We start from the raw sequence: 18,466 nt of genomic DNA, 5'->3' as shown, positions 1-18,466 counted from the left end.
CGCACCATACTTAATGCAATTGTCTGTTGTTTGCAACTTAATACTGGAAGGGGTTCGGATGATAACCTGAAAGTGGACTTTTTAGGCATAGATGCATGCTGGATAGCGGTCTATGTACTTTGTCGTAATGCCCTGATTAAATCTCATAGTAGTCATCGTGATATGTATGTGCACTGTTATGCCCTCTCTATTTGTCAATTGCCCAATTGTAATTTGTTCACCCAACATGCTATTTATCTTATGGGAGAGACACCGCTAGTGAACTGTGGACCCCGGTCCATTCTTTACATCTGAAATACAATCTACTGCAATACTTGTTCTTTACTGTTCTTCGCAAACAAACATCATCTTCGACACTATACGGTTAACTTTGTTTACAGCAAGCCGGTGAGATTAACAACCTCACTGTTACGTTGGGGTAAAGTACTTTGATTGTGTTGTGCAGGTTCCACGTTGGCGCCGGAATCCCTGGTGTTGCGCCGCACTACACTCCGTCACCAACAACCTTCACGTGTTCCTTGACTCCTACTGGTTCGATAACCTTGGTTTCTTACTGAGGGAAAACTTGCTACTGTATGCATCACACCTTCCTCTTTGGGTTCTCAACGGACGTGTGTTAACTGCACGCATCAAGCTCTTTTTCTGGCGCCGTTGGCGGGGAGATCAAGACACGCTGCAAGGGGAGTCTCCCACATCCAATCTCTTTACTTTGTTTTTGTCTTGCTTTACTTTACTTTATTTACTGCTTTGTTTGTTCTCTATATCAAAAATACAAAAAAATTAGTTGCTAGCTTTACTTTATTTACTATCTTGTTTGCGTTCTCTATATTAAAAACACAAAAAAATTAGCTACTTGCATTTACTTTATTTAGTTTGCTACTGCTAAAAATGACTAGTCCTGTAGTTGTTATTCTATCACCTGAGGAATCGATCTTTACTTTTCAACAAGGGAGTGAGGAGAGTTTTGAAGAAGCTTGGTCTAGAATTTTTGATTTTTATGGTAAAACTGAACCTAGAATGACTCTAAGTTTGCTTCTTAGTAATTTTTATTTTGGGCTTATTGTTCGCTATAGATATGCTTTGGATGCTTTAGTGGGAGGAGATTTCCTTCACTGCGATGGGGATCAAGCTTTTAATGCCATAAAGAAATTGGTTACATCATCTAGCTCAGCTAGTAATTTCGATTCATCTCTTGCTAGTATTTTTGATAGATTAAACACTCTTGAAACAAATATATCTTGTTTAAAAGAAGGTTACAACCAGATTCGTGAATATTATGATTATGTTCCAGTAAATTTTAAACCTTCAATGTGGATCCCTACTATTAAAGTTGCTATTTGTGGTGAAACTTTTTATGCCCGTTGTGATATTATGTCTGAGTTTTGCCTTATGCCTAAAAGTATCTATGAATCTTTGACACTTTGGGAACTTACTGAAGGTGGAGAAGGAATAACTCTTACTGATAATTCTGTTATAATTCCTGAGGGGATAGCTGAAGGTGTGTTCACAACCTTTCTTGGAAGAACGGTATCCACTGATTACCTCGTTATTGAATGTGTAGGGACAGGACAAATTACACTTGGAAGATCCCTGCTGAAACTCTTGGGAGCAACCATAGATGTGGGAAAAGGCACTCTAAATTTTACCTCTACACCTGGATGCGGTCAAGTATTTCCTAGACCAAAGAGTAAGAATAAGATTAAGAAGGATAGGCGCAAAGCCCCTGGTAATAATGTTAATGCTTCATCTCTTGATAATACTTGATTCACACTTTCTGCGCCTAGCTGAAAGACGTTAAAGAAAAGCGCTTATGGGAGACAACCCATTATTTTACTACAGCACTTTTGTTTTATATTTGAGTCTTGGAAGTTGTTACTACTGTAGCAACCTCTCCTTATCTTTATTTTATTGCATTGTTGTGCCAAGTAAAGTCTTTGATAGTAATGTTGATACTAGATTTGGATTACTGCGCAGAAACAGATTTCTTACTGTCACGAAATTGAGCAGCCCCGTCTGTAGATAACTCATAAAATTCTGCCAATTTACGTGCGTGATCCTCAGATATGTACGCAACTTTCATTCAATTTGAGATTTTTCATCTGAGCAAGTTAAGTGCCCCAGAAAAATTCGTCTTTACAGACTGTTCTGTTTTGACAGATTCTGCCTTTAATTTTGCATTGCCTGTTTTGCTATTTTTGATGGATTTCTTTGTTCCATTAACTTTCAGTAGCTTTGTGCAATGTCCAGAAGTGTTAAGAATGATTATGTCACCTCTGAATATATGAATTTTCAATTATGCACTAACCCTCTAATGAGTTTGTTTCGAGTTTGGTGTGGAGGAAGTTTTCAAGGGTCAAGAGAGGAGGATGATATAATATGATCAAGAAGAGTGAAAAGTCTAAGCTTGGGGATGCCCCCGTGGTTCATCCCTGCATATTTCAAGAAGACTCAAGCATCTAAGCTTGGGGATGCCCAAGGCATCCCCTTCTTCATCGACAACTTATCAGGTCACCTCTAGTAAAACTATATTTTTATTCAGTCACATCTTATGTGCTTTACTTGGAGCGTCTGTTTGTTTTTATTTTTGTTTTTGTTTGAATAATATCGGATCCTAGCATTCTTTGTATGGGAGAGAGACACGCTCCGCTGTTGCATATGAACACATGTGTTCTTAGTGCTACTTTTAATGTTCATGGCGAAGGTTGAAAACTGCTTCGTTCATTGTTATATGGTTGGAAACGGAAAATGCTTCATGTGGTAATTGGTATAATGTCTTGAATAATTTGATACTTGGCAATTGTTGTGCTCATATAGATCATGTTTTGCATCATGTACCTTGCACCTATTAATGAAGAACTACATAGAGCTTGTTAAAATTTGGTTTGCATGATTGGTCTCTCTAAGTCTAGATATTTTCTGGTTAAGGTGTTTGAACAACAAGGAAGACAGTGTAGAGTCTTATAATGCTTGCAATATGTTTTTATGTAAGTTTTGCTGTACCGGTTTATACTTGAGTTTGCTTCAAACAACCTTGCTAGCCTAAGCCTTGTATTGAGAGGAATTTTTCTCGTGCATCCAAATCCTTGAGCCAAAAACTATGCCATTTGTGTCCACCATACCTACCTACTACATGGTATTTCTCTGCCATTCCAAAGTACATTACTTGAGTGCTACCTTTAAAATTCCATTCTTTGTCTTTACAATACACAGCTCATGGGAAAATAGCCTTAAAAACTATTGTGATATTGAATATGCTGCTATGTATCTTATTTCTTATAAGTTGCTTGTTAAGCGGTAACCATGTTTCTGGGGACGCCATCAACTACCTTTGTTGAAGATCATGTGAGTTTCTATGCATGTTCGTCTTGTCTGAAGTAAGGGCGATTTTCATGATCAAATGGTTTGAGTATGCATATTGTTAGAGAAGAACATTGGGCCGCTAACTAAAGCCATGAATCATGGTGGAAGTTTCAGTTTGGACACAAATCCTCAATCTCTTATGAGAATATTATCTGTTGTTAAATGCTTAAGCATTAAAAGAGGAGTCCATTATCTGTTGTCTATGTTGTCCCGGTATGGATGTCTAAGTTGAGAATAATCAAAAGCGAGAAATCCAATGCGAACTTTCTCCATAGACCTCTGTACAGGCGGCATAGAGGTACCCCTTTGTGACACTTGGTTGAAACATATGTTATGCAATGATAATCCGTGTTAATCCAAGCTAATTAGGACAAGGTGCGGGCACTATTAGTATTCTATGCATGAGGCTTGCAACTTATAGGATGTCTTATACATAACACATATGAATTATTACTACCGTTGACAAAATTGTTTCTATGTTTTCAAAATCAAAGCTCTAGCACAAAAATAGTAATCCATGCTTCCCTCTGCGAAGGGCCATTCTTTTACTTTATGTTGAGTCAGTTTACCTACTTCCTTCTATCTTAGAAGCAAACACTTGTGTCAACTGTGTGTATTGATTCTTACATGTTTACCTACTGCACTTGTTATATTACTTTATGTTGACAATTATCCATGAGATATACATGTTGAAGTTGAAAGCAACCGCTGAAACTTATATCTTCCTTTGTGTTGCTTCAAAGCTTTCTACTAGAATCTATTGCTTTATGAGTTAACTCTTATGCAAGTCTTATTGATGCTTGTCTTGAAAGTACTATTCATGAAAAGTCTTTGCTATATGGTTCAGTTGTTTATTCATTGTCTTTACCATTGCTTCGAATCGCTGCATTCATCTCATGTGCTTTACAATAGTATTGATCAAGATTATGATAGCATGTCACTTCAGAAATTATCCTTGTTATCGTTTACCTACTCGAGGGCGAGTAGGAACTAAGCTTGGGGATGCTTGATACGTCTCAAACGTATCTATAATTTCTTATGTTCCATGCTACTTTTATGATGATACTCACATGTTTTATACACACTTTATGTCATTATTATGCATTTTCCGGCACTAACCTATTAACGAGATGCCGAAGAGCCAGTTGCTGTTTTCTGCTGTTTTTGGTTTCAGAAATCCTACAAAGGAAATATTCTCGGAATTGGACGAAATCAACGCCCAGGGTCCTATATTTCCACGAAGCTTCCAGAAGACCGAAGGAGATACGAAGTGGGGCCACGAGGTGGCCAGCCCATTGGCCAGCGCGGCCAGGGAGGGGCCCGCGCTGCCCTATGGTGTGGGCCCCTCGTCAGCCCTCCGACTCTGCCCTTCCGCCTACTTAAAGCCTTCGTCGCGAAACCCCCTGTACCGAGAGCCACGATACGGAAAACCTTCCAGAGACGCAGCCACCGCCAATCCCATCTCGGGGGATTCAGGAGATCGCCTCCGGCACCCTGCCGGAGAGGGGAATCATCTCCCGGAGGACTCTTCATCGCCATGATCGCCTCCGGATTGATGTGTGAGTAGTTCACCCCTGGACTATGGGTCCATAGCAGTAGCTAGATGGTTGTCTTCTCCTCATTGTGCTATCATGTTAGATCTTGTGAGCTGCCTATCATGATCAAGATCATCTATTTGTAATGCTACATGTTGTGTTTGTTGGGATCCGATGAATATGGAATACTATGTCAAGTTGATTATCAATCTATCATATATGTGTTGTTTATGTTCTTTCATGCTCTCCGTTGCTACTAGAGGCTCTGGCCAAGTTGATACTTGTAACTCCAAGAGGGAGTATTTATGCTCGATAGTGGATTCATGCCTCCATTGAATGCAGGACGATGTGAGAAAGTTCTAAGGTTGTGGATGTGTTGTTGCCACTAGGGATAAAACATCAATGCTTTGTCTAAGGATATTTGTGTTGATTACATTACGCACCATACTTAATGCAATTGTCTATTGTTTGCAACTTAATACTGGAAGGGGTTCGGATGATAACCTGAAAGTGGACTTTTTAGGCATAGATGCATGCTAGATAGCGGTCTATGTACTTTGTCGTAATGCCCTGATTAAATCTCATAGTAGTCATCGTGATATGTATGTGCATTGTTATGCCCTCTCTATTTGTCAATTGCCCAACTGTAATTTGTTCACCCAACATGCTATTTATCTTATGGGAGAGACACCGCTAGTGAACTGTGGACCCCGGTCCATTCTTTACATCTGAAATACAATCTACTGCAATACTTGTTCTTTACTGTTCTTCACAAACAAACATCATCTTCCACACTATATGGTTAATCCTTTGTTTACAGCAAGCCGGTGAGATTGACAACCTCACTGTTACGTTGGGGCAAAGTACTTTGATTGTGTTGTGCAGGTTCCACGTTGGCGCCGGAATCCCTGGTGTTGCGCCGCACTACACTCCGTCACCAACAACCTTCACGTGTTCCTTGACTCCTACTGGTTCGATAACCTTGGTTTCTTACTGAGGGAAAACTTGCTACTGTATGCATCACACCTTCCTCTTGGGGTTCCCAACGGACGTGTGTTAACTGCACGCATCATCCAGCACTCGTCCTCAGGGACGATCGGGAAGTTTCCGGCGTACTTGACGCGCCCCACGGCTATGGTGTCGCCGATGCCTCCGAAGGTAGAACCCTCCCGGTTCCGGCCTTCAGACGCTGCTGGCCCCACGGTGGGCGCCAACTGTCGTTGCCTATTCGACGGTACTCCAGAGGAGGGATCCTCATGGAGGGGAGAAGAAGTAGGGGCCATTGGGCGGAGAGTCCTCGGGACGGTGGTACGCGATTTACCCAGCTTCGGACCACCTGCACGATGGCAAGGCCTACTGCTGCTTGTCTGGAATTATCTGGGCGCTTTCGCGTTGTTACAATGAGTTGTGGTTGTGCCTCTAGGGCTCCCGGGATCCGGCTTATATAGGCGCACGGATCTAGGGTTTACATGGAGAGTCCTAGCCAGATTACAGGTTGTCTAACTACGGTACAATGTCTTGCCGTGTATGTCAAGGATCCGCCTTCCATCTACGTCGTACTGGATCCGGGTTCCTTATGGGCCTCCACGGATCCGGCTTCCTCCGAAGGTCGGTTAGGATCCGGCTTCCTGATCCTGGGCTGGACTTCATCCTTCATGATCAACAGCAACTGGGCCGCCCGATGGGCCACATGCCACATCACCATCTATGGGCCACCCGGGCTTGCCGGATCTAGGCACTGTCGATGGTACACCCATGAAGTATACCCACAACAGCGCCGCCTTCAATGGCATCGTATCCCGCGCGTGTTCGCCCTTAAAAGTCCACCGGCCGCGTTCCTCCTTCGCCCACACCTCCACTCGCACCACCACCGCCGCAGCACCATGGGGAAGAAGAAGAACGACTTCGAGGCGTCCGGCAGCGGCAGCAAGAGGGTGTGGCTCCCAGTCCCGGTGGGGAGGCTCATGCACGGCAAATGGTTGCCGTGAGACGAGGCCTGGTCCGGCGTGCAACTGCCTGGCGGCTGGCGGCTCAGCTGCCGCCGGGTGCCCATCCCTCTAGTCCCTGCGCGCGAGCCTGATCGGAGCGCGGAGATCCGGCGAAGGAGGCAGTACCTGCCGCCGGACCTCCGCGCCGATCCGGCGTACGCCATCGACTCCCAAAGTTGGCGTACGTATCTGTCGACCGAGACGGATAGGAGAAGAAGGGTGGGCTTCATGGGCGATAGGGATTTTCCCTTCGCGGCTGCACCGCCGACTCGTCCACGAAGACAGGACGCGCCGACGCGTCGTCAGCAGGCACCGACGCGCACGCAGTACAACGACGACGACGACCGCGACGACCACGACGACGATGCCTACGACGCCTATGAAGACGAGGACGACTACATCGAGGCGCTCGCGTACCATAACGAGGAGGTGAAGGACGACAGCGACGACTACATCGCGGCCGTCTTCCACGAATGGCAGCAGGCCATGGCGGAGGGCCGCAATTTCGAGTTCCCGGAGAACATGACGGACGACGAGATGGCGAAGGTCGGCGTCCTCGTCTCCGAGAACGACACGCATGTGCAGCCGCCGCTGCCCCGCTACGCCACCGGCGTCATGCCGGCGGGCCTGTCGGAGGATGAAGCCCTTCGACAGGCGCTACAGGACTCTGTTGCGGTCAAAACCCACCGGCGGGCAGCGACGGGCAACACAGTAGAGCCGGGAACAACTTAGGGCTGCGGCTGGCCCTGGTCCCTCCGAGCGACGGCCCGCAAAGCCTCTGGTACACACGTCCGATGCTGGTGCAAGGGCGTGCCACCTGACCTATACCTGGTCAGGAAGGTGATGGAGATGCCTCGCTTAGTTTCCTGCATGGCATACACGTAAACATTAAATACGAGCCTCGATCGGCTCTCAGGTTATCCTGTGAATCGGCTCAAGGAGCCGATCCACCCATGATTCGTACGAGGTGCACGAATATATGGTGGTCCTGCTTGATCAAGATAAAGCTAAAGCGATCTACGACGATTTAGGGTTTTCACCGCATAATCGGATCATCCTACTCACGATTGGGCCTCGCGGCCACGCACGGTGATCGTAAGCCGATCCTAGACAAGGCCTAAAAACCAACACGAGGTTGATCCCCGGAACATCCTGTCTAGGACTAGCAAACGACACCCTACGTGCCGCTGGATCCTCCAACCCTTTGTAAGGCCTAACTATTGCAGATATTAAACTAATCCTTGAATAACAAGGAGCAACCGTAATGGATCGGATCTACTAAATAATGATCAAGCGGGGTGCCACCCCTACACCTAAGATAGGTGTAAGGGCGGCTAGATATGCAAGGGTTGCACTACGATAGCATATGATACGAAGAACAATGCTAACCCTAACATATCTAAGATAACTACGTTGCTCGCCATCAAAAAGGCTTCAGTACGAGCAACGCATGAACAACGAGAATAAGCCTGTGCTGCCTAGATCGCAAGATGCGATCTAGGCAACATGATGCTTACCGGTAGAAACCATCGAGACGAAGGAGTTGGCGATGCGCCGAGATTGATTTGTGGTTGAACGTTGGTTGTTGTTTATTTCATAAACCCTAGATACATATTTATAGTCCAGGGGACTTTCTAATTTAGGCGTGCACCTAACCGTGCACGGGTAAAACTCTATCTCTTAATCTAAGATGTGATCTACTATATTACAGATACACGGGCCAACTAGTCCAAACTTTGCATATAAGGCCGATTCACGTATTTCCTCCGTATATAATCTTCAAGTCCATCTTGATCACGGCCCACCTCTGACTCGGTCAAATTCTGGTGATAACACATGCCCCCCTGGTTTTGGAAATGATAATTTCAAAACCACTCTGTTTTTCCTTCGAAGGGTCATGTCGTGGCAGAACCGTCGCAGTATCCTTCATCATGATGCCTTGCCTTCTCAACTTCTCCGCGTGACCTGGCATTTTTTTTTTTAGGCACCACTTCCTCGGAAACCGCTGTGGCATTGAATTTCCACTAGGCTCCTCTTTATTTAACCGTGCCGATTGATTAGCCCTCTTCATCCCCTTCCTCTGTTCTAGCTATCGGCACCAAAAAACCCTCTCCTTCCATAGCCATGTCGTCTTCTTCCTCCTCTTCCATTTCCCTCCAATCCTTTTCCTCAAGCGAGTCAATTCCAGAGCACGACCAGATGGAGGCGTACAACCGTCGTGCTCCCAAGCATTGGGACAAGCGGGAGTGGGACTTCGATTTCATGCCAGAGGGCGAGGACCTCGTCTGGTCAGATGGGGCCATGCCCTTAACCGACGGGGAAGATGACCTCCGGTACCTGGTTGACGGAGCACTGGAGGCGGAGAGCGACGACGACGACCCTCCCTTCCGGGGTAAATTCACCTCCATCACCAAAGAGGAAGAGGATGACGAAGACGAAGACATCTCCTCCGACCTGAAGAAGGAACCGGAGGACGACACCTCCTCCGACGAACCATCGCCAAAGCGCATCCGGGGCTGGGCTTGGTCAGACGAGGACGATGATGATGACGAGGAAGAAGCCTCTGCTGAAGGTCACAGTAGCAGCAACGAGGATCTTGTCGACAGCAGCAATGACGGCGGCTACCCCAGCGACGGCGAAGACAGCAACAGCCCTTAGAGTAGGGATTTACTAGCATAGGGTTAGCAGTAGTAATCTATTCCCTTTTGTTGAACAATCGGCTTCTCTTTGTAAGAAATCTTATTATAAATGAAAACTTCCTTTGATTTTGCCGATGTCCTCTATGCTGATTCAGCCGATTTTTTTTTCTCATCTGACTTTGACGATTGTTAGCCTAACCAATGCTTAATGACCAGATGGGGCCACGCCTTGGTCTCTCCCGATAATCTGCGAGACAGGCCAATTCAGTCATCCTTCCAAGTTAGCCAGCTCTGCCGATGACGATAGCACTGGGTGCAGCCGACTGCAGCAGACCGGCGATTTGATCTTGAGCGGGCGTTTTTAAGAGAGCCCCGGAACTGTTGCTGAATCAGCTTGGATGCTGAGACTGATAACTCTGTAACAAAAGCATCATTCTTCAGAACAGTTGCGATGTAGAGCCAGCTGATTCCAACAAAATCGGTTCCCAAAGCCAAGAACCTCTCGGGCGAGTTGCCCCCCGAGCCTCATCCGAAGCGAGCCAAATGCGTCGCCATCGGTTTCCAAGTTATAATGCAGAACCAGCCGATTCAAACCAAATCGGCTCTCCAGAACAAAGATATTTCAGGGCGAGCTGCCCCCCGAGCCTCTTCATTTTCGGAAGAGCCGTCGTACTGAAAAGCTTTGGAAAGATCAGAAAATCTGTTCCTTGAACTAAGAAGCCTCAAATATAATGGCTTCCCAACTCCTCCTTTGCGCCTTGCTGATCAGATCGGCTCATCATCTTTGGCAGACTAATGCAACTTCCGGTGAGGATGTTTTTGAATCTTTGATGCCCTCCTAGACTCTGGGCGTAACAACCTCTGAAAGTGACGTTGATCAAGCCGCCACCTTGGTCCATGCCAGGCAAAACGCCATAGCCGCTTGACTCGTCATCGGCTGTGCTCATGTTCCTAGGATAGGTATGCTCCCTTTGTTGGACTCACCCTTAACCTGATCTGTATGCTTGCATTGGTACTGCTGAACTTGGAGACTTTGCAGAAGGAGTTGGAAGTCTTGAGAAGGAATTTATCCAGTAGAGCCTCTCCTTGTAACTCAACAACTGCTCTATCGGGCTTCTGCTTATATCAGCTGTACCTCCTTTCATTCTAAAGTCGATGTCCTTGCATCGGCTAGAGAATTTTTTTTTTACGGGGCCAATTTTTCTATCGGCCCCCAATGTTTCACTGCACACATGTTTATCTGCACATGTTCATCTGATTAGATGCCCCCCGAGCCGAATCTGCCAGGTGACTGCAGATATCGGCTTTGTGGTTAGCCAAGGCACTGTATTTGCACGTCGGCTCCGCTAGGGTTCGTGTTGACTCTCATCCGCCGACGTGACCGCTGCCCAATAGATCAATGTTGAGCGTAAGCAGAACCTGTGGTGAAGACAATTTTGGCCGATTGCTAAAAATCGGCCTCCATATTGATCGAAACGCTCAATGAAGGTCTTGTAATTTTCCTTCATAGATTTTTTGGGGCCGATCACAAGGATCAGCCTCGCCACGTTTGCTCATTGGTTTGCTCCAGTTACATAGTCAGGCCGGTGGATAGGACCAGCCCAACCTCATCCTTTGTCATGTCGATGCGCTCGCTGTCGTCCACCTTGAGTGCATCGTGTAATCTTGGAGCACTAAGCTCCGTCGGAAGGACGAGTACCATGTTTGTGCCAGCCGATGTTTCATCATCGGCTTTCCTTTGCTTGGGGCGCCACTCCATTTTCCGTGGTCGACCCTCTTCATCCAGGGTTCGCTGAACTTTCGCAGCCAGATCAGGTCGCGCCTTCCTTAGCGTATGCAGGTATAACCTTTCGGCTTCCTCCAAGCCGCGCAATCGCTGAACCCTGCGCTTTTGGGAATGGCTGAGTCCATCAGGGCACCACCTTGGACGGTGGTACCTGTCTTCTTCTTCTTCTCCCTCGTCTTCCGAATCCTTGAGATCTTCCAACCGAGGGGACTCAGCGCGTTTGCTTTGTGTTGGGAGAGGCCCTAGACGTTTGAACACGGACACGTTGGCTGCCTCCTTCTTCTTCTGGTTGCATTCTGGGCAATTGCCGATTGTAGGCAAACGGCTCATTCCTGAATCCCAGCAGTGTCTGAAGAAGGGGCAGTCCCAATGCCTATCTTCGTCTCCTTGCTCCCTTGATTTTTCTCTGGCACGGCGCTCGCACTCCTCCTCATAGCGATCCTGCCGACGATGTCTTCTGGCTTCTCTAGCCAGACGATCTCTTTCATCATCATCGCTGGATCGTTGGCGTTGGTCATACTGACTCACATACTTGTTGAGGAGGTGATCAGAGAGGGGTCGCTGATATCTTATGTTCTTCACGTCTCCCTCTGTGACGTAGCGCTTGCCATCGTGACGGAGCCGATCGCGTGGAGCGGCCTCCTCTGTGTCCTTGCTCCGAGAGCAGCTGCCCTCGTCTCCATCCTTGCCAGAGTGGTGCCCAGGTCCTACCATGTTGATACTGAACGAGGATCCTGGCTGGCAACCTTCAGGGTAAGTGCACTCCACCATGTTAACGGCGGGAAAGGGGTGGGTGTCGACCTTCATGGCGTACTGGTTGAAAATCAGACGTCCTTGTTCTATCGCCATTTGGATCTGCTGACGCCACACCCTGCAGTCGTTGGTGGCATGGGAGAGCGAGTTATGCCATTTGCAGTATGGCTTTCCGTTCAGCTCCTGTGCCGTGGGGAATTTGAGACCTTCGGGTATCTCCAACTGCTTCTCCTTGAGTAAGAGGTCGAAGATTTGCTCAGTTTTGGTCACGTCAAAATCAAACCCCCTGGGCGGGCCTGATGGCTTTACCCATTTGCAGGACACGGGGGTTGCCCCCCGAGTCCATTCAGCCACTGCTACCTCTTGATCTCCCGCAGAAACTTCGTCTTCCTCTGCTTCGACCAGGACTACTGCACGCTTGAATTTGTCCTGGTACAAGTCCGGTGGCGCTGTTCATATGCGACGCTTTACGAACCATGTGCGCCAGCGAAGGATAGTCTGCTTGGGAGGCCATGTCCTTGATTTGTGAGGCAAGGCCCACCACTGCCAATTCGACTGCTTCCTTTTCAGTCACACGAGCCGAATAACATCGGTTCCTTAGATTTCTGAAGCGCTGGATGTATTCTACCACAGTTTCTCCACGCTTCTGACGTATCTGTGCTAGATCGGCAAGGCCAGACTCGGAAGCTTCTGAGTGAAACTGCATGTGGAACTGTTCTTCCAACTGCTTCCAAGTCCGGATCGAGTCTGGTGGCAACGAAGTGTACCACCCGAAAGCCGATCCCGTGAGGGACTGTGCGAAGAACCTCACGCGTAGTGGATCCGACGCTGAGGCCGTTCCTAGATGTGCCAAATATCGGCTCACATGCTCGATGGAGCTGGAACCATCTGATCCACTGAACTTGGAGAAGTCAGGGAGCCGATACTTGGGTGGTAGTGGGACCAACTCGTATTCATCGGGGTACGGCTTGGAATAGCCGATTGTCCTCCTTTTCGGCACCATGCCGAACTGGTCCCTCAGGATCGTGCTGATCTGATCCGCGGTGCTGGCTGCAGGAGTCGAACTCTGAAGATTCGCCGGGGTGGCGTACTTAGCCAGCCATGCTTGCTTTTCCAGCTCTGAGCCAACTGCAGGAGCTGTGCTCTGGAGGTTCGTCGGGGTGGCATATTTAGCTAGCCACGTCTGCTTCTCAAGATCTGTCGCTGACGTTCCTCCTGCTTTCCCAGAAGTCCCTGATGTTGCGGCCTGGTTTGTGAGCGCCCAGTTACCGCAGTCTGGCACGTATGTGCACATGTATCCGTGAGGGATCTCCTTAGGCGCCTCCTGCAAGAACTGGCAGTCACTAGGGTCACCACCGATCTTGTAGACGACGAATGCCGGTGAATTCGGCACTTCTGGTGCTGCCAACGCAAATGGCAGCGGTGGACGGGACTGGAGTGGCATCTCTCCTTGATGTGTCCCGAGAGCTGGTCCTGACGGCGAGTACTGGTGCCTCATGATCTCCTGGATCACCCGAAGAGCGACACGCTCCAAAGTGTTCACCAGGTTCTCGGAGTGGCGGTGTAGCGAGTGAGCCACCATGTAGTTGATCTCCTGCCGCAGGGACCTGGTGCGTTCTTCTGACGGGGCAGAGAGGTCTATCCCATCAAGTGCACCATCAGGCGAGAACCCCTTCCACCTGATGCCATGTGAACGGGTTCTGTGAAAAGAGCCGATGAGGTCGGCTTCGAGGATCGCTTTGACCTCGTCATACTTCTTCTTGAGCTCGTCGGGCAGATCCTCGTACGTGACTGGAGTGCCGTCCGCCATCTCAGATGTAGATGGCGATGTGGTTGATGACGAAGCTTGTCCCACCGGGCGTGCCAGAATGTGTTGCGGTCAAAACCCACCGGCGGGCAGCGACGGGCAACACAGTAGAGCCGGGAACAACTTAGGGCTGCGGCTGGCCCTGGTCCCTCCGAGCGACGGCCCGCAAAACCTCTGGTACACACGTCCGATGCTGGTGCAAGGGCGTGCCACCTGACCTATACCTGGTCAGGAAGGTGATGGAGATGCCTCGCTTAGTTTCCTGCATGGCATACACGTAAACATTAAATACGAGCCTCGATCGGCTCTCAGGTTATCCTGTGAATCGGCTCAAGGAGCCGATCCACCCATGATTCGTACGAGGTGCACGAATATATGGTGGTCCTGCTTGATCAAGATAAAGCTAAAGCGATCTACGACGATTTAGGGTTTTCACCGCATAATCGGATCATCCTACTCACGATTGGGCCTCGCGGCCACGCACGGTGATCGTAAGCCGATCCTAGACAAGGCCTAAAAACCAACACGAGGTTGATCCCCGGAACATCCTGTCTAGGACTAGCAAACGACACCCTACGTGCCGCTGGATCCTCCAACCCTTTGTAAGGCCTAACTATTGCAGATATTAAACTAATCCTTGAATAACAAGGAGCAACCGTAACGGATCGGATCTACTAAATAATGATCAAGCGGGGTGCCGCCCCTACACCTAAGATAGGTGTAAGGGCGGCTAGATATGCAAGGGTTGCACTACGATAGCATATGATACGAAGAACAATGCTAACCCTAACATATCTAAGATAACTACGTTGCTCGCCATCAAAAAGGCTTCAGTACGAGCAACGCATGAACAACGAGAATAAGCCTGTGCTGCCTAGATCGCAAGATGCGATCTAGGCAGCATGATGCTTACCGGTAGAAACCCTCGAGACGAAGGAGTTGGCGATGCGCCGAGATTGATTTGTGGTTGAACGTTGGTTGTTGTTTATTTCATAAACCCTAGATACATATTTATAGTCCAGGGGACTTTCTAATTTAGGCGTGCACCTAACCGTGCACGGGTAAAACTCTATCTCTTAATCTAAGATGCGATCTACTATATTACAGATACACGGGCCAACTAGCCCAAACTTTGCATATAAGGCCGATTCACGTATTTCCTCCGTATATAATCTTCAAGTCCATCTTGATCACGGCCCACCTCTGACTCGGTCAAATTCTGGTGATAACAGACTCGCCGGCGCCACAACCGCCGCCGTACAACCCCTGGGCTCCTCCTCCACAGCCGCAGCCCTGGGTGCCTCCTCCACCGCTGCCACAGCCGTATCCATGGGCGTCTCCACCGCCGCCACAGCCGCAGCCCTGGGCGCCTCCGCCTCCACCTCCACCTCCAGCACCGCCGGCGCGCCCGGCGTACGCTCCCCCGGATGGCAACTGGCTGTGGGTGATACCGGAGCTCATCGTGCTCGACAGCGACGAAGAGCAGCAGTAGGCGCACGCGTTTAGGTTTTTTTTTACTATGTAAATTGTGTTTTCATGTTTAAAAAAATGATTCGGCCAAAAAATACGTCGTGCCGCTAGAGCCACCCCGACGCAAACGGACGTGCGGTCGATTTCGACCATTTCGGTCGACGGCCCCGTAAGTGTAGCATTTCTGAGAGGCCGCCACATGCATGATGGGCTGGAAAACAAGATAGACAAAAAAAAAAATTCTTTTGCGTTGATCTTCAGGGTTTCAACTAGTAAGGCAGAACGAGAACTGCATTGCAATTGCGGGCTTGCAGTACCTGAACTGGTTATAGAATTGGCAGCAATATAGATCAGAGAAGAACGCCAGTGTGTCAGGATTGTCGCGCTAAAGTAGCGTCATAGCACCGTTACTCGTGTAGCTACTTGAAAAACTTAAGTTTCATGATGGGTAAGTGATCAGCGACGTCGCCATCTCGTGCATATATTAGCTGCTAGTGCCTGGTCAGATCGATCAATTTCTCTCTTCTTTCTTTGCTGATGAAGCTGCTGATTCACATGCTGAAGCCTGCACCAAACGGAATGGAACAGCAGTGTAGCACTCCATAGAAGTATAGAACCTGGTAGCGCACGCTCGATGGATCGCAAGCTTAGCTGCCCCCATTGCACTGATGAATGACGCAATCTTTGATTCATTCCGACCGATTTCCCGTGAAACCAATTGAATGCAAGCAAATCCTCAGTTCATTCACTCCATTTCTCCTCCATCCCGTGACCAACATTTAATCATCAGCTCCGCATTTACTCGCCGCGTCTCTGCCCCTCTGACACTATAAAACCTGCGCGCTCTGCCATCTTCTTTCCCACCATTTCCAACGGTCGCGGCATTTCCGGTGGAAGAGGGATTGCGCACGTTGCGATCGATCGATCGATCTATGGCTTCGGTGATGTCGGCCTTGATGATGGTGGTCGTGGTGATGCTGGCCGGCGCCGGGCGCTGGACGTGCCGGTGCGAGTTCACGGTGGTGGTACCGGACTCGGGGCCGCTGGTGGACGCGCCGCAGCCGGGGTTCTCGGACCGGGCGCGCACCGACCCGGCCGAGCAGCGCGCCGTGCTGGAGGTGATGGCGGCCACGGGCAACGGCTGGGCGTCGGGCATCGCGGACGTCTGCCGCGGCCGGTGGCACGGCATCGAGTGCGTGCCCGATCGCGGCGACGTCTACCACGTCGTATCCCTCTCCTTCGGCGCGCTCTCCGACGACACCGCCTTCCCGGCCTGCGACGCGGCGCGCGCCACGCTCTCCCCCGCCGTGTTGGCGCTCCCGCACCTCCGGTCCCTCTTCTTCTACCGCTGCTTCTCGGCCAACCCGCAGCCCATCCCGGCATTCCTCGGCCGCCTCGGCCCCGCGTTCCGGTCCCTCGTGCTACGGCAGAACGGCCACGTCGGTCCGATACCGGCGGAGATCGGGAACCTCGCGGCGCTGCGCGTGCTCGACCTCCACGGCAACCATCTCACCTCCGCCATCCCGGCAACCATTCAGTCACTGAACCATCTCCAGCTGCTCGACCTCAGCTACAACCGGCTCGCCGGTCAAGTGCCCAACATCAGGTTCCGACACCTCAGCATCCTGGACCTTAGCCACAACGCCCTGCAGGGTCCCGTCCCGGCCAGCCTCGGGCAATGCCGGTCGCTGCTGAAGATCGACCTCAGCCAGAACCGCCTGGCCGGCACGATACCGGACGCACTCGGTGACCTGTCCGACCTCATCTTGCTGGACCTAAGCCATAACGCGTTGTCCGGTCCGATCCCGGCGGCGATAGGCAGGCTGTCGACGCTGCGGTCGCTGATCCTCGGAGACAACCGGATGCAGTTCTCGACGGTCCCCGGAGACTTCTTCACGGGGCTCAAGGCACTAACGACGCTAGTTCTCTCCGGCATGGGGCTGGAAGGATCATTGCCGGAGTCGATCGGGGAGCTGAGCCAGCTCCGTGTGCTCCGGCTGGAGAGCAACGGGTTCACCGGCGTCATACCGGCGAGCTTCCGGCGGCTGGAGAAGGCGAGCGAGCTCCGCGTGGACGGCAACCGGCTCGTGGGGCCGATACCATTCGGCAAGCAGATGATGTGGAGGCTGGGAAAGAAACTGCGTGTCGGCGGCAACGAGGGGCTCTGCTACGATGCCAAGCAAGAAGGGCTGGAGGGCGTCGTAGCGCTGGCCGGAGTCGCGGACTGCGACAGCGTGAGGAGCCGCACGACGCAGCACTTGAGCTCGAAAAATAGCGGCGGCTACGTCGGCCATGGCGGCTTGACGGCTAACGCGACATCATCGGCCGCAAATTCTGGCCACAACGGCGCCGGTGTCAGGAGGAGTGTGCACGTTTTGTTGGTCGTTTTGGTGTTCTTGCAGCTTGCACTGTTGTAAGTAGATGATCGAGCTGGGTTGCGGCGATGCGATCGGTGGCTAACCGAGTGTAGAGTTTTTTCATTGGGAGGAATAAAGGAACTGTACAAAACGTTCTTGCTGATCGATCGGTGGCCGTTTTGCGGGTTGCCGCCGATACTTCTGCTTGCTTTGCATAAGGCATCCCATCTTCCTCCCTTCATCTTCCTGCATCAATGCCTTCAGGTGATAGGAACACTGCCTATTTTCATTCTGTTGCTAACCAGAAGACAAGGAAAATGCTAGTCCACTCCCTTGATGGACCTGATGGGCCTATCACAGAGGAAGCAGCATGCTTGATCTTGCCACCTCTTTCTACAAAGATCTCTTTAAGAAAGTGGTGCCCTCTGGGTTTAGGATAGCTGGTGATTTTTTCTCCCCCGAGGAATGTGTCTCTGCAGAGCAAAACAGAGGCTTGGAGGCTCCATTTACAGAGGAAGAGGTCAAGAAAGCTATCTTTGACTCTTACTCTGATGAGCCCCCTGGTCCAGATGGTTTGCCTTCCTTTTTACCAACATTTTTGGGATATGCTAAAGGATGACCTCATGGCTATGTTCAAGGACTTCCATGAGGGTAAGCTAGACCTCTTTAGACTCAATTTTGCTATTTTAACTCTGGTTCCAAAAGAACCAGATGCCAGTAGCATGAAAAAGTTTAGGCCTCTTAGTCTGCTGAATTGTTGTTTTAAAATTT

At 49.7% G+C, this 18,466-nt stretch overlaps 1 protein-coding gene across 1 annotated transcript; it reads left to right on the top strand.

Moving 5' to 3' along the window:
- Positions 1–16,199: 16,199 nt before the first annotated feature.
- LOC127343003 (uncharacterized) lies at positions 16,200–17,850 on the top strand. The gene has a single exon (XM_051369071.2). It carries the CDS (start codon positions 16,271–16,273, stop codon positions 17,753–17,755), a length of 1,485 nt encoding a protein of 494 aa, XP_051225031.1. The 5' UTR covers positions 16,200–16,270; the 3' UTR covers positions 17,756–17,850.
- Positions 17,851–18,466: the final 616 nt, after the last annotated feature.

The sequence above is a fragment of the Lolium perenne genome, chromosome 3 (assembly GCF_019359855.2).
Source record: "Lolium perenne isolate Kyuss_39 chromosome 3, Kyuss_2.0, whole genome shotgun sequence".
Lineage (NCBI taxonomy): Eukaryota > Viridiplantae > Streptophyta > Magnoliopsida > Poales > Poaceae > Lolium > Lolium perenne.
This window is presented reverse-complemented; position numbering and strand designations above follow the sequence as displayed.

Bases quoted from the DNA above. Each gene is read 5' to 3' on its own strand.
- LOC127343003 (XM_051369071.2), top strand. From the start codon at position 16,271: ATGGCTTCGGTGATGTCGGCCTTGATGATGGTGGTCGTGGTGATGCTG.